The 13642-nt window shown below is 46.3% G+C and overlaps 2 protein-coding genes across 6 annotated transcripts in view; one reads left to right on the top strand and one right to left on the bottom strand.

The window, feature by feature from the left end:
* zgc:73226 (uncharacterized protein LOC402792 homolog) overlaps positions 1-13642 on the bottom strand; it is a 51392-nt gene that overhangs the window by 16946 nt on the left and 20804 nt on the right. The window lies entirely within an intron of this gene.
* LOC133464999 (mucin-2) overlaps positions 1-13642 on the top strand; it is a 40348-nt gene that overhangs the window by 1909 nt on the left and 24797 nt on the right. For 4 of the 5 annotated variants that reach the window (XM_061747281.1, XM_061747284.1, XM_061747283.1 and 1 more), the window contains exon 2: positions 9777-13276. In XM_061747281.1, the coding sequence (XP_061603265.1) occupies positions 10458-13276 (2819 nt within the window). In that variant the 5' untranslated portion in view covers positions 9777-10457. Of the gene's footprint in view, positions 1-9124; positions 9375-9776; positions 13277-13642 lie in introns of all 5 variants that reach the window. The other variant, XM_061747282.1, reaches the window with a different exon arrangement.

Raw genomic sequence — 13642 nt, forward strand, 5'->3', positions numbered from 1 at the left:
GAAATGTTGGAAGCAATGTGGACTTCCTTAGGGAAAACCAGAGTGATTAGAACCGTCACTCAAGCTACCTCCTGTTATCTCACATCGGGAGACAAATAAACACAAACACTCATCTTAAAATGCAAAGATGTAAAGTTGTGTGCCAGCGAGGCAAGATAAACAACCAGCGTGTGTGGAAACGCCGCAAAGATGTAGGAACCTCTTCAGCCAAATTACCGTCATGCCTTCCAGATATCCATTATTTGCAGGATTCCAAATTAAAACGCTATTTGAACTCCTTGGCTGCAAAACAACGTGCGCGTGAAACATCTAATGATTTTTATCCGCCCTTATGTTCAAAGCCAAAGTTGAGCTCGCAAACATTTGCCCATGCAGACGTGCGGCGTCATTAATATTCACCCGGTGTGCTCCAATTATCACTCTCTTTACGCTTCTGTTTTTCTCTCTGTGAAAGCCCCGAGGGAAACATTTGGCTTTTTCAGCAGCTAAATGTGCCGCTATGTTCCCATCCAGTTTCGCTAACTTTGCCTGCGCTTGCTACTGATGAGAGGAAAAAACACTCAACCTGCGCCTGTTGTCACAAGCCACACCTCCTAATCGATTAATTCTATATTCAATTGATTCATCTGACTCAATTTGGGCGCAAATGGTTAGTCGCTGATGTTGCACTCGTTTATGAATGCCCTAAGATGCCACAAGATGGTGGCAAAGCCCTGGTGCCATCTGTGGCAACTTGCTGCCAAAGAACTGAAGCGAGGGGAGGAGCTTCTAATAAACAGACCAAAGCCCTCCATCCATCCATCCATCCATTTTCTGAGCCGCTTCTCCTCACTAGGGTCGCGGGCGTGCTGGAGCCTATCCCAGCCATCATCGGGCAGGAAGCGGGGTACACCCTGAACTGGTTGCCAGCCAATCGCAGGGCACATACAAACAAACAACCATTCGCACTCACATTCACACCTACGGGCAATTTAGAGGCTTCAATTAACCTATCATGCATGTTTTTGGGATGTTGGAGGAAACCGGAGTGCCCGGCAAAAACCGAAGCAGGCAGGGGGAGAACATGCAAACTCCACACAGGCGGGGCCGGGGATTGAACCCCGCACCTCAGAACTGTGAGGCTGACGCTCTAACCAGTCGGCCACCATGCCGCCATCTTGATAAACTTGTGTATTTATTTTTTTCATTGATGATAGCAAGCTGTCCAAGTCCCAAGTCCCGCCTGTGTGGAGTTTGCTTGTTCTCCCCGTGCCTGCGTGGGTTTTCTCCGGGCACTCCGGTTTCCTCCCACATCCCAAAAACATGCATGGTGGGTTAATTGAAAACTCTAAATTGCCCGTAGGTGTGAATGTGAGTGCGAGTGGTTGTTTGTTTGTATGTGCCCTGCGATTGGCTGGCAACTGGTTCAGGGTGTACCCCGCCTCCTGTCCGATGATAGCTGGGATAGGCTCCGGCACGCCCGCGACCCTCGTGAGGAGAAGCGGCTCAGAAAATGGATGGATGGATGGATGGATGGATGCTTTGGTGCCATCTTGTGGCCTCTTGTTGCCGAGGAACTATGTTGAAGTGAGTGGAGGAAGTGGAAGAACTTCCAGTAGATTTTTTTCGAGCTCAAATCATCTAAGCCATTTATCTCTAAGGATGTTGTTGTCATATGAGTTTAAATTGATATTATTGGGATCATAGTTTGTGGAATTGTTATGGTTTAAACTATTAAAATAGGCATCACTTGCATTTTTTGCTATTTACGGCAGGGTTCAGTTTACTTTTATCGCATACTGACAATTGGGCCAGATTTGTGTGTGGTCAACACCAAGTTCGGCCATAGACTCCGTGATTATGATATGAAAATGAATGATAACCAATTAAGCGCTGTGCCAACATGCCATTAATCGGATGTTACTAAAACAGTGGCTCTCAAACTGCGGTTCCCGTACACCAGAGGTCCGTGAGCCGTAACTTAGAGGGTCAGCAAAATGATGTGAATGAATTATGTTGTATCATTTAAAAAACGTGCATTGCTAAGTTGTGCAGGTGAGAAAAAAAGCGATCTCTGCAAAATATTTGCGACTTGGAAGCACATACCTCAGGTCAAAACATTTCAACGTGGATAATCGTGCTTTTGAAACGACCAAATGGGCACCGTGTCTTTGGCAACGTGGCACTTGACTCCGTGACTGCCTTCAATCGAGCTCCTTTCTTGTCATATGGAAAACAATGCGGAAATGATTGCGCTTCTGTCGTATCTTTCGTAGCGCTAATGGCGACCAATTTGTTAAGTTGGCCGCACAGCGATTGTTTGTGTCGAAATGTGACCAGCATGTGAATGGCGACCAGTCCAGACTGTAGTCCACCTTTTAGCCTGAGGTTAGCTGGGATAGGCTCCAGCTCCCTGCGACCCTGACCAGAATAAGCAGGATAGAAAATAGATGGGTGGATCAATTTGGTTAAGTTGCTTTCTATAAAATGTGTCATGAATATTTAGGTTGAAATGTTCCACAGATAATTTCCATGCAATTTAGGGGTGCACATGGTAGTTTCATTGATTTGGCGTTAGGATTATGAGGGGCTTCGAGATAAACTAAGCCTCCTTCTCTTTCTTCTTCTAGTACACACAAGGAAACAGGAAGTCGACACATTCGATTTGTTTTGGTGAGCCACAAAAAATGAAGTGGTGGGCCGGACACATGGGGTTTAAACTATGAATCTAGGCAGTTATGCAAATTTTGAGCGGAGAGTCAATTACTCAAGGGCACGATCCCTTTCCCTTGAGATTCTGCGCCAATTTGAAATCAGGAATTGGGTTCAATTCACCCAGCTTTAGGGGAATAGCAACAATTGTACTAATTGTGTTGCCTTGGCACACAGGCCTTGAAATACGAATGACCCGAATTGTAAGTTTTTCAAGATACCAGCCGTCTTCCGGATGATTTTTTACTTTGATTTGTGAGCAAGAATTTTAAATGAGTGAACTCAACTCAACTTACTTCACAACAAGCAGGAGTATGGCAGATAGTGAACAATTCTGCAAAAAAAGATGCTTCAATCTGTTTATTGTCACTCACAGTTGAAGCTCACTGTTGAATTAAACATAAAACAAAGAGAATTACACATTTATTTTAACCAATATAGCTTATGCATTGGCATTGGTGTTCCTGTCTTATAATCCTTTAAGCAATGGCTATTTGAACACAAACAGTAAAGTATGTAGACAGATAATATCACAATACTCACAGGCATATATATATATTTGTTATCCTCTATGAAAAACGACTAAGATTACTGCGGCTTGCTGGGAGTTTTTATCTGCTCCATATATATTCGTATGTTTGAATTATACTGCGCCCATCCGGTGAAGTCGTGCACAGCAGATTGAGCAGCACAATGTCCATTGAATTCAAGCAAAAACATTTAGCAAAAACTGTTAATTCTTTACATGTTATTTAATTATGTCATTACTGTATGTTTTTATCAAGTTCAACGTCATAAAGTGCTATACTTCTCATTAAAAGCACATTACAAATTTACACATTTTGGGGGGGGCAGACTCAAATGTATTAATGGCATTTGCATTCATTTCAATGGGGAAAGATGATTTGAGATATGGGTGTTTTGCGTTAAACAAATTCAACTTGTATCTCAATTCTCCAGGCACCACTGTATTATAATTAAAATAACATTTGTTAAGGATCATCACCGGTAAGAATGAAATTTGTGCTCTTCACTGCAAAATCTGCTCTCAACTTTTATTCTCGTTACGATCTCCGCAACAGCATTTGGAACGCTCGCTCTTTGTCCATTGTGCAGATTTTTGCATTTCAACATCCTAGCCAGTTGTAGCGTGTCAAATAAAACAAGCCCACCTCCCCTGTGAGGCTTCACAATGCTGAGCTGACAAAATAACAATCTGCAAGCACATCTTGAACGACACAAAGGCTCGGTGTGCGTCGTGGTTGTAAATTCCTGCGACGGCAACGTGTTTGCCGGGCCTATCGCTGATCATATAGCTTTTCTTAGTTCCTCTCCAGTTCCTCCTTAAACGCCCTGACACTCTGATGCTCCTGATTTACCACTCCACTGAACCCGAGCCGTGACATTTCCTCTTTTCTGGCCCCCCGCCCTCCTCTGGTTGCCTTGTCTTTTACCGCCTACTCCATCACACTTAGTCGGCCTTCTCTCGGTTGGTCTCGCAACGTCACTAAATATAACCGAGCGTGTCTACCTCCTCTCCTTCCTCTTCCGCTAGCTGCCGCCTCCTCCGATTCTCAGCGCTGCCTGACAAATCAGAGCATGGCCAGACGATACAATAAGACATTTCTTTTGTTGTTTTAACCCAACAATTGAATGCAAGGCACTTTCTAACCCGCACAGCAAACGTAGGCCACAAATGTATATTACTGGTTTAGTTAGAGCAGTGCTTCTCAAACTGGGGGTCCCCAAGCTGCAAATTGAGGGTCCACAAATTAAAGCCTTCCTTTTGGAAAAGGAAATTCAAGACACGATAGTTTTGATGTTAGCCCGTCTATCTCGCTTTTCTGAGGTTCGGTGTTTGAATCTCGGCTCCGAGTTTGCAAGTTCTCCCTGTGGGTTTCCTCTGGGTACTCTGGCTTCCTCCCACGCCCCCCCCCCCAAAAAAAAAATCATGTTAGGCTCACTGAAGACTGTAAATTGTCCTTAGGTGTGAATGTGTGCGTGAAAATTTGTTTGTATACTGTATGTGCCAGAGCGATTGGCAAGCGACCAGTCTATGACGCACCCGGCCTCTTGTCCGAAGACCGCTGGGATAGGCTTCAGCTCAACTGTGACCATTGACGAGGACAACAGCTACAGAAAAGGGATGGCGAGTTTGATCATTTTCAACACGGTTTACCTCTTTGGCTATTGAACAAAACTGAAAGAACAGAAGAAAACACATTCAACTGGGAGGTAGGACAACAAGGGGGATTAGTTAATATCTCTCAAGTTTGGTCTCACCAGTCCTGTTTTTGTCATGTCCTTGATGGACTTTTGGATCATTTTCCTTGAAACTGCTGTATCTGCAAGTTTAAAGGCAGCCAATTTAAGGCTTTTTAAGGCCACTTGGATCACATTTAAGACCTGTCATTCACTGAATATGACTATTGAGAGTGGGCGACTTAGGGATTACGTGTCATTTCTGAGGGTAATTAAGGCCTTCATTTTGTGAAGTGAAATGTAAGACATTTTAAGTATCCACAGAAACCCTGGAAACGTGTCCAATTCCAAATTGTTCGACCGTCGTCACTGTAAATGCGCAAGATGAGTCTCTCAGGGGAATGAGACAATGGCCTCATAGCATCGGTAGTCAGAACGGTACCAGAAAAGCCTCGTGTGAGTGATAAACAGCAGGCGAGCAGGCTGTGGTGAAGCTTAAATAATAACCTCCAAGAGTTATGAGCCCAACCGTGGCATTATGTGCTCGCACACCTTCTTCCTCCCGCCCGGTGATTCATCTCCAGTCTGCCAATACACCTTAACATGAAAATGTCACACGTGGGGAAGGGCTGGCCTCGGCCACGGGAGCGAGACCGGGTGCCATTAACGGGGTCCACATTCATTAAATTGTCAGCGTATATTTTTTGATCTGGAGGGTGCTTTACAGCCTGCGAGGGAGGCAGCACACAGAGGTGGGAGCAGGAGGTTGTAAAGGTGGTGGGGGGGAGTGGGGTGTCATGTGAAATTGCGTTGCAGCATCAGCGGGAGCAAGAGGGATATGCAAGTGCACGGCTGATAAGAAGATGGAAGAAAGATAGAAAGAGGAGAGGATGACACCGTCAGGAATGAGTAAGGGTAATGGCCGTGTGACTGGCGGGACGGAGGCTCAGAGGCAAATCTGTCAGGGTGAAGGTTGAAAGAGATTTTTTTTTTTCCTAACGAAAGCGAGACGACTGAAGAGATACTGGATATTAATGAAAAACCAGAAGGACGGCAACATGGTTGAAGCCACGAAAGATTAAAAGTAGGAAATCCAAGGTCAGCAGGCTCTCTATTAAAGCAGCACCCACCAATAATTGGTTTTGCCAGGCACGGAGTATTTTTTTATGTTTTTTCATTTTTTGCAGGGGAGTTCTTGGTTGTTGAGGTTCCGTTCGTACAGCAATGACAAACCCACATCTGAGCGTATGACACGTACTGTGATCCCAGAACACTTCAATATCATTTCAAACTCATCTTACAATATTACCGTTACAAATTAAAAAAAATTCCACTGGAAGTAAGTAACTTCCACTAACAACCCAGTCTCATAGTCTCTCAGTTGAGATGCATCACTTCAACAATACTTTTGTGACAACAATTGTTACTTTCCTATTAGCCAGGGATTTAGTGCCATCTTGTGGCATTTTAGTGTGTTACAGAAAGGGAACAAAAATATGCCAATACAGTTTTTAGGCAAAACACCAAATGGAATGTATTCTTCTTGGAAGGCTCCTCTTCTGTCTAACGATCTGGCCTTTTCAGCCATCATATCACCTGCCCGAGACAAACGTTTTGACTTGTGTACAGAGGCACAAGGAGATGGATGCACATGATTTACAAAATAAAACGTCTCCCACCACACCCCGGTAGCACTGCCAGGCTCACTAACTCCGTCCTATCCAGTTTGCCACTTGTTGCGTCCCTTCCTCACAGGGTGTAGCACTACTTTTCATGTCCACATAAAATAGATCATACACAGTACAGAACCTGAATCCTGTGTAATGTAATAGTAGTCATTTACCGTTAAATACTGCAACCGTTCTGTCTTTTTTTGCGCAGGGTTCTGTCCGACTGCATTTCCCAATAAATATCCATCACAATATAAATATTCATAGAAGGAGTATATTAAAATCCAGTTTGCATGGAAAAACTGTTCCTGCATAAAAAGCTAAAAATATTCTCAATTCTGCCTGACCCAGCAGCTGTACAGGACAGGTAAACAATTAGTGTTGTAACACGAAACCGCTTTCAAGACCACATTTTGAAGGTCTCGGTCTTGTCTCTATCTGAAACTGACTGGACTCTGTATTTTTAGTGGAGCCCAGCACTGATCTGCTATTCTTCAGCATCATAAATGTGATAATAAGGAAGCACTTGGTGAAAACAACAAATAGCTTCAATTCATGTGTTACTAACCATCCCTGTATTGACTGCAACCTTCACAGTGTTGTGACTGAGGGACTGAGTTGCTGCTCTGAGGGTTTGTTAGGACTTTCCGCAAAATGGATTTGTCACATACATTAAGATAATTGCTAGCCTAGCTTCTTCTTCATTGTATTTCCAATAGTCATTGCAGCCTCTCACTATATACGTCACTTTTTTTCCTCAAGAGACTCCTGGTTTGACGGACGAGACTCTTGATTTTTGGTGGCCAGATGGTTAAGTGTGTGTCACTTGTGTACCGGGTGTTAGACATGTCCTTGTTATGCGGTACAAGTCACAGAGGCCAGGCCAATTAAAGTATCATGTCTTCGGATTGGAAGTTTGCACAAGCACTGCCCACAGCTCTAAAAAGTAACGTTGGCGTGACGCTAGCGCAACATGAGAGTCATTTCCTGCAGCTCCGCCATTAACGTGGGTGATGCGGGGTCGCCATGGCAATGACTGAGGGGGTGTTCCTGTATCACGCCAGTGACATGACGGCAACGCGGCTATTTCTGAGACCAAATGACTGCTATTGCTACTAAATTGCTGTTCTTGCTCCGAAGCAGGTGAAGCTTGCTAAGTATGCGCTCCTCGTATACTTGTACCTCAGGATGATTTAGTAGTCTAGGTGAATCATCATAAGCGGCTCATCGGCGATAAGAACATAAAATAAACAGGAATCCCCGTCATTCATCCCTAAATCCATTAGTGTATCCGAGTGCGCGCGGGCTCGATATTTGGCCTCTAGGCTGCGTTTTTAATCATTGTTAATCCCAATAAGTGTTCTTTTTCGCGGATGTGACAAAGATGCTCCCCTTGCGAGGTGCAGAGAGAAAGAGAGAAGCGTAAATGAAAGTGTCAGGCCCTCGGGTCTTGCTTCCTCTCTCGCTCTTGAAAGGACCTGGAAGGTGCGAAGGCGCCACTAATTACCCCACACGCAGACCAAAAAAAAGGTGGGGGGTGGGTGGTGGGGACGGAGGGGCAGAGAATTTGCCTGTCAGTATTCAGAGGTTATCGGTCAGCAGAGGTGGAAAAAGTACTCACATGTTGTACTTCAGTAAAAGTACACATCCCTGGGTAAAAAGAAAAGAAAAAAAGTACTGAATTAGGACAAGAGGTGCAACAATAAATCAAACTAATAGATTATCACATAATCGACTGGCAATTCTGATAATCAATTCATCATTTAGAGACCTTGTTTAACTTCAAATTGTCCAAATATTTCGAACTTCAGCCTCTCAACAGCAAGTACGCTCAGATTTCTGTAGTCCTCCATGAAAGCAGATTGGGTATCTTTGTGTTTAATCTAAATAAGACATTTTTAAACATCTTTTTTTACTTTGGAAACCAATGATCAACATTTCTGCCTATTTTCTGACGTTACAGGCCAAACCAGTAACTGAATCATAATCAGTTTATGTTTCTGCATTTTCTGCACTGTCAAATCAATTCTTAAAATCATCATTATTTGTAGTCCTATTTAGGACAAAAGTAAAAATTAGATTTTACTATCAATTACTGTACATACAATACCAGTTTTTGTAACTTGTACAATGAAAACAAATGTTTTCTGCAGATAAAAGTTTCCCTCTTTTATTAACTTCAATATTGCTTGTAACTGAGAAGACAAAAAAAGCTAGCGAGCATTGGCTCAGGCTTTTATACCATCAAAATGTGTTCACATGGCTTTGCTAATGCTGTAAACTCGTAAATTAGCTGACTGATAACTGACAGCTGAAAAAAATACACCTTTACTCAATGTTTTTCTCAGACAGACTTTTTAAACACCAGAGGCTTGCACTTTTTTAGGCTGACAGAGGATATCATCAAATATCAAACAATTCTCTTATGTACTGTATACTGGAATATCTTGCTTCTCCAAATCTGTTGCCGTCATTGTTATTGCTCAAAGTACATAAGTAAAGTACAGATGCCTAAAATAATCGACTTAAGTTCAAGTATTTGTAACTCCCGCCACTTTCAGTCAGGGTGGCGGAGTTGGCGCGAGGCGAGCCCGAGTGTCAGCAGGACGGACGGGAAACGGAAGTGTTGCATTGACGAGGGCCGCGGCAGAAGCAGTGTCGGACTGGGAGTGACGGGAGTGCGGCCGAGCGTGTCGGACAGACTGTCACATGGAGAGCAGATGAATCAGAGAGGGTGTCAGCACAGCGCATCATCAAGAAGCCCGGAAGCGTCGCCGCCGACTCCCGAACATGGCGCAAAGGAGAAATGACGTATGACGCACGCATGTGAGGGATACGACAAGAGTCACAACATGCTGCATTGAGTCTTGTCAGTGCTGCCACAGTGACATTAGAACACATACATACATAAACAGTGTCGCCTGCAGTTTGTGTGAATGGGCCTTAATTACAATCCCCATTTGCCCCCATTGTGTTCGTCAAGCCTTTTCTTTTGCCACCTCCACCCTGTCATTACATCGGCTGATTGATCTCTCCTTCCTCCATCCTGTGTTGACCTGGCTCTCATGCATTTTTAAAATAGCTGCCTACCTTATCGCTTCTTCATTATGCTGAGGAAGACGCAGGCTGCGTTTCAATGGAAACGCAATAATACGGGAACAATTACACACCTCAAACATCTCACACCTCCCTCTTTGTCTCTTTTTTTAATAGGAGTTTCTACTGTATTGAGCCACTAGGAAATGACTCGGTGAAAGAAGGGCCAACAGAAGAAAAGAGCTTTGAAGGGGGGCAATAAAACCAAGGAAGTGAGAGCCACAAAAATCGAATGACGCAGGGTGTGATGGAGAGCCAAGCGGGTCCGGTCCATGACTTGGCTGTCCTTCCTCTTGTGGGCCCGAAGGACAAAGCAGTTGGACAGGTCGAACAGCCAATGTGATGAACACAAAACTGAAGGACAGGTGGCATCCTCCCTTTTTATTTGCTCCCATTCTTACTCAAAGAAGAATGGAAAGGAAAAGCAACAGAACACACGCAGCATTGTAAAGAATATTTATGCAGCTGCATATATTTATTTTTCTACCTGCAGAAGATAAAGGACTTTATTCTTTTCCTTTTGACCTTCCATCATCTTTACCTGTGAAGATGACATTCCCTTGGGTTAAAGACAAGGGATAACCAGTGTGCGAGCCAAAAAAAAAAAAAAAAAAAAAAGACACCAGTTATCCCATAGGACAGTTTGCTAAAACTCCAGATCTATCACTGCATTGATGACGATAAGGCCAATGGAAAATCACTGTCCTTGGTGATGCACTGATACGACCGGGCCTTCTGCGACACATCGGACTGCCCGCAGAGTTGTTGGATGTTGGGGGAGAACGAGAGGAAAGAGCAATGGTGAGCAAAGAGTCCAACCTCTTGCTGACGGGCCAAACAAACGGCAAGAGTCCCCTGGCGGAAAAGTCTGGGACAATGACTGTGCGTTCGGTGCTGCTCAATCGTGACTCCCCAGATATTGAGAGTCGCCTGAGGCGCCGTCGCAATCGCACCCACCAGGTCCGCTTTAAAGACCTGGAGGATGGCAGCAGCAGCAGCGGCAATAGCGGCACTGGAGAGAACAACACCAACCAGAGGCCGAAAGCAGACTGCGATAGTTCTCATTCTTTGCGCAAACACAGCAGCAGGTCCCCCAAGGGACCTTGGGAGGACAGGGACGGACCACGAACTGACAGCCTACCTGGTCAGACCTCAGTGGTGGGGGCTGTGCGTGGGGACATGGCTAGTACAATAGAGGTCGTGGCTGCTTTTTTGGCCAGGGCCCCTCCTCATCCACTGACGCCAGGGCCCACACGTCGATCCTGGGCACCGCCACAGACGAACTCCCTGACCTTGCCAATGACATGCAAGCCAAGCACCAGCACGGCCATTCAGACGTCACCATGCCTGAAAAAGTCTCTCTCCTTCACGCACACACGTAGCCACAGCCTGGGAGATTCATTGGGCATAGACGGCGATGATGAACGCGACTCCCAGGATGAGTACCTTTCACACAACCATGTGGAGCTGCCGACCTCCAAAGATCTGAATGGTCCTCAAGGTCCTGTGGATCAAACTGCGATTGAACGGCGGTCGAAAACCTCCAGGGCGGAAATGAAATCGACTGTTGCTGCCACAAAAAACTGCAGGCACAGTTGTCCTCCATCAGTCTTTCACAACAACGAGCCGTTCCACAGTTTTACCGCATCCTGCCGAGACGGCCCCAAGCGACAGGGAAGTGTCACTCCCTCGCTGGTCAGGAGGCGAAAGCGTCTGAATAGGACAACGAGCGATCCTGGAAAAGACGTGCACTACTGCACCACTCCTACTCAGACTGAGAGCCCTCATTCAACCCTGCCGCATTCAAACACCAGACTTTGCGCTGCACGAGTTCAAACAGAGTGCACTTCTGCCAGTTCAAAATATTGCACTACACAAAGTCAAACGGAGGGTAAACAACAATCTGCAGTCCAGATTCAAACTAGCGGGTCCAATCCGACCCTCTCTTTAAATGTTACGCAGTGCACCACTCAGATACAAACAGTCTCTCCCTTGCCTTCGCCATCGCCTCCAGACCATCAACCGTCCCAGACGCAAACATCCAGCCCCTGTGCTTCTCCACCTCTGCTTGAATCACCAAATGCAGAACAAATTCAAGTTGAGAGTCCCGTACCGCCAAATGTGATACAGGAGCCTCTCCCGACGCAAATAACTACTGTGCCTTACTGTACAACTCCGCCTCCGACACGTGCACCAACACAGAACCGTGAACAATTCACTGAGCCATCTTGCACCTCGTCAGCCGAGCCAGCTAGTGTCCCCCCGCCTCCCTCCCCAGCCCTGCCCGTTTCTTGCTCTGCACCCACTGTGAACTCGCACCCCATCCCATACTATACTCACGTGTCACCGTCAGGATCTACCAGTGCGCCACTAGTCCGCTCCACTCCATTGCAAGCACCACCAGCATGCCCGACTGCAAACTGCACCGCACCTGTCCCAAACATGGCATCACCAATTACACCCACCTGTCTCACCCCTACTCCTGAAAATAACCCAGATTTGGCTACATGTGATCGCATACACCAAACCACTACTCAACCACAGCCACCAAATGCCTATCCGGCTACAAATCAAGCACCATGTACAATCGTGACACAAACTGCTTTGTCTTGCACCTCCATCTCCTATTACACTACAACCCATGCAGCGGGCCCTCTCCACAATTCTGCTACCCCTTCGTGTACAACCCTCATACAAACCATAGCTCACTGCAACATTCCATGTCAAACTTTGCAAAACGCCTCCTCGGTCAGCATAGGCGTAGCACCCTACTGTGCTCAAGTCCCCAAACTAACAACGTGCACATCGCTGTCGCCACTCGTCAATCTTCCAAACGCGCACCATTGCGCGACGCCGACAAAAGCCGTTCCTCTTTACTCATTTCGAGCAGCACCACCATACACCCCTCCCTCTCAGGCCACCTTGAATGCTCAGGATAAGAAGGGCATTCGACTCCCACCTCCTGCGCCGCCACCACCACCCTACACACCACGTAAAAAGGGAAACGACCCGCCAGCAGCTGGAGAGCGAACACCCGGAGAGAGCAAGCCCAAAGAGGATAAAGATGAGAAGAAAGAAACTGTAAAATGCACCGACACAGCAAAGCTCTGTGAGAGAGCCAGCTCTCTTAAACACAGGGCTAAAACTCCGCCAATTTGTGTGGTGAAGGCAGAAAAGCCGGCCTCTCCCGCCAAGGCCTGTTTTAAGCCCAGCTGTCTCAGCTCAGCCCGGGCACAGCTTGGGGTACTACACAAAATGCTCTGCGCAGGAGTCAACGCTCCCAACAGCCAACATGCTCTCCCTCCAAACCAGCAGGGCTGTTCCGGGGCCAAAGGTTGTGCAGTTTCCGGGGAGAAGCCCCTGACTCCTATACAGGCTGACACGCTGAGGCAGGTGCAGGAGATTCTGGGAGGGTTAGTGTCCGGGGCCAAGTGTAAGTTGGACCCGGCCCGAGTGACAGAGAAGCTCCTGGGTCCCAATGGGCCCTTGCGTGACATTCGGAGCCTGCAGAACCATCTCCACAGCCTAGAGGGGGTCCTGGAGACCAGCCAGAATACCATCAAAATCCTACTGGATGTCATTCAAGATTTGGAGAAGAAGGAGGCTGAGCGAGACGGGTGAGGCAAAATGTTATTGTAGTGCTTCACAATAACACATGGGCATCAGAGTGAGCGAGTGGGTTGCACGGCTGCCTCACGGTACTGAGGTTTGAGGTTCGGCTCTTGACTTTGGCATTCAAATGTGGAGTTTGTTTTCCTTGTGTTTGCGTAGTTGACTCTGGGTATTCTGGCTTCCTTTCACCTCCCCCAAAAAAATCATGTTCACTGAAAACTCTAAAATGTACAAAGACGTGAATGTGAGTGTTAATGCTTGTTTGTATTGTATGTGCCAAGCGATAGGCTGGCGACATGTCCCGAGTGTACCACGCCTCTCGCCCAACGTCAGCTGGGATAAGATCCAGCTCACCCAGGATCCTAATAAGG

Source organism: Phyllopteryx taeniolatus, chromosome 15, assembly GCF_024500385.1.
Source record: "Phyllopteryx taeniolatus isolate TA_2022b chromosome 15, UOR_Ptae_1.2, whole genome shotgun sequence".
Lineage (NCBI taxonomy): Eukaryota > Metazoa > Chordata > Actinopteri > Syngnathiformes > Syngnathidae > Phyllopteryx > Phyllopteryx taeniolatus.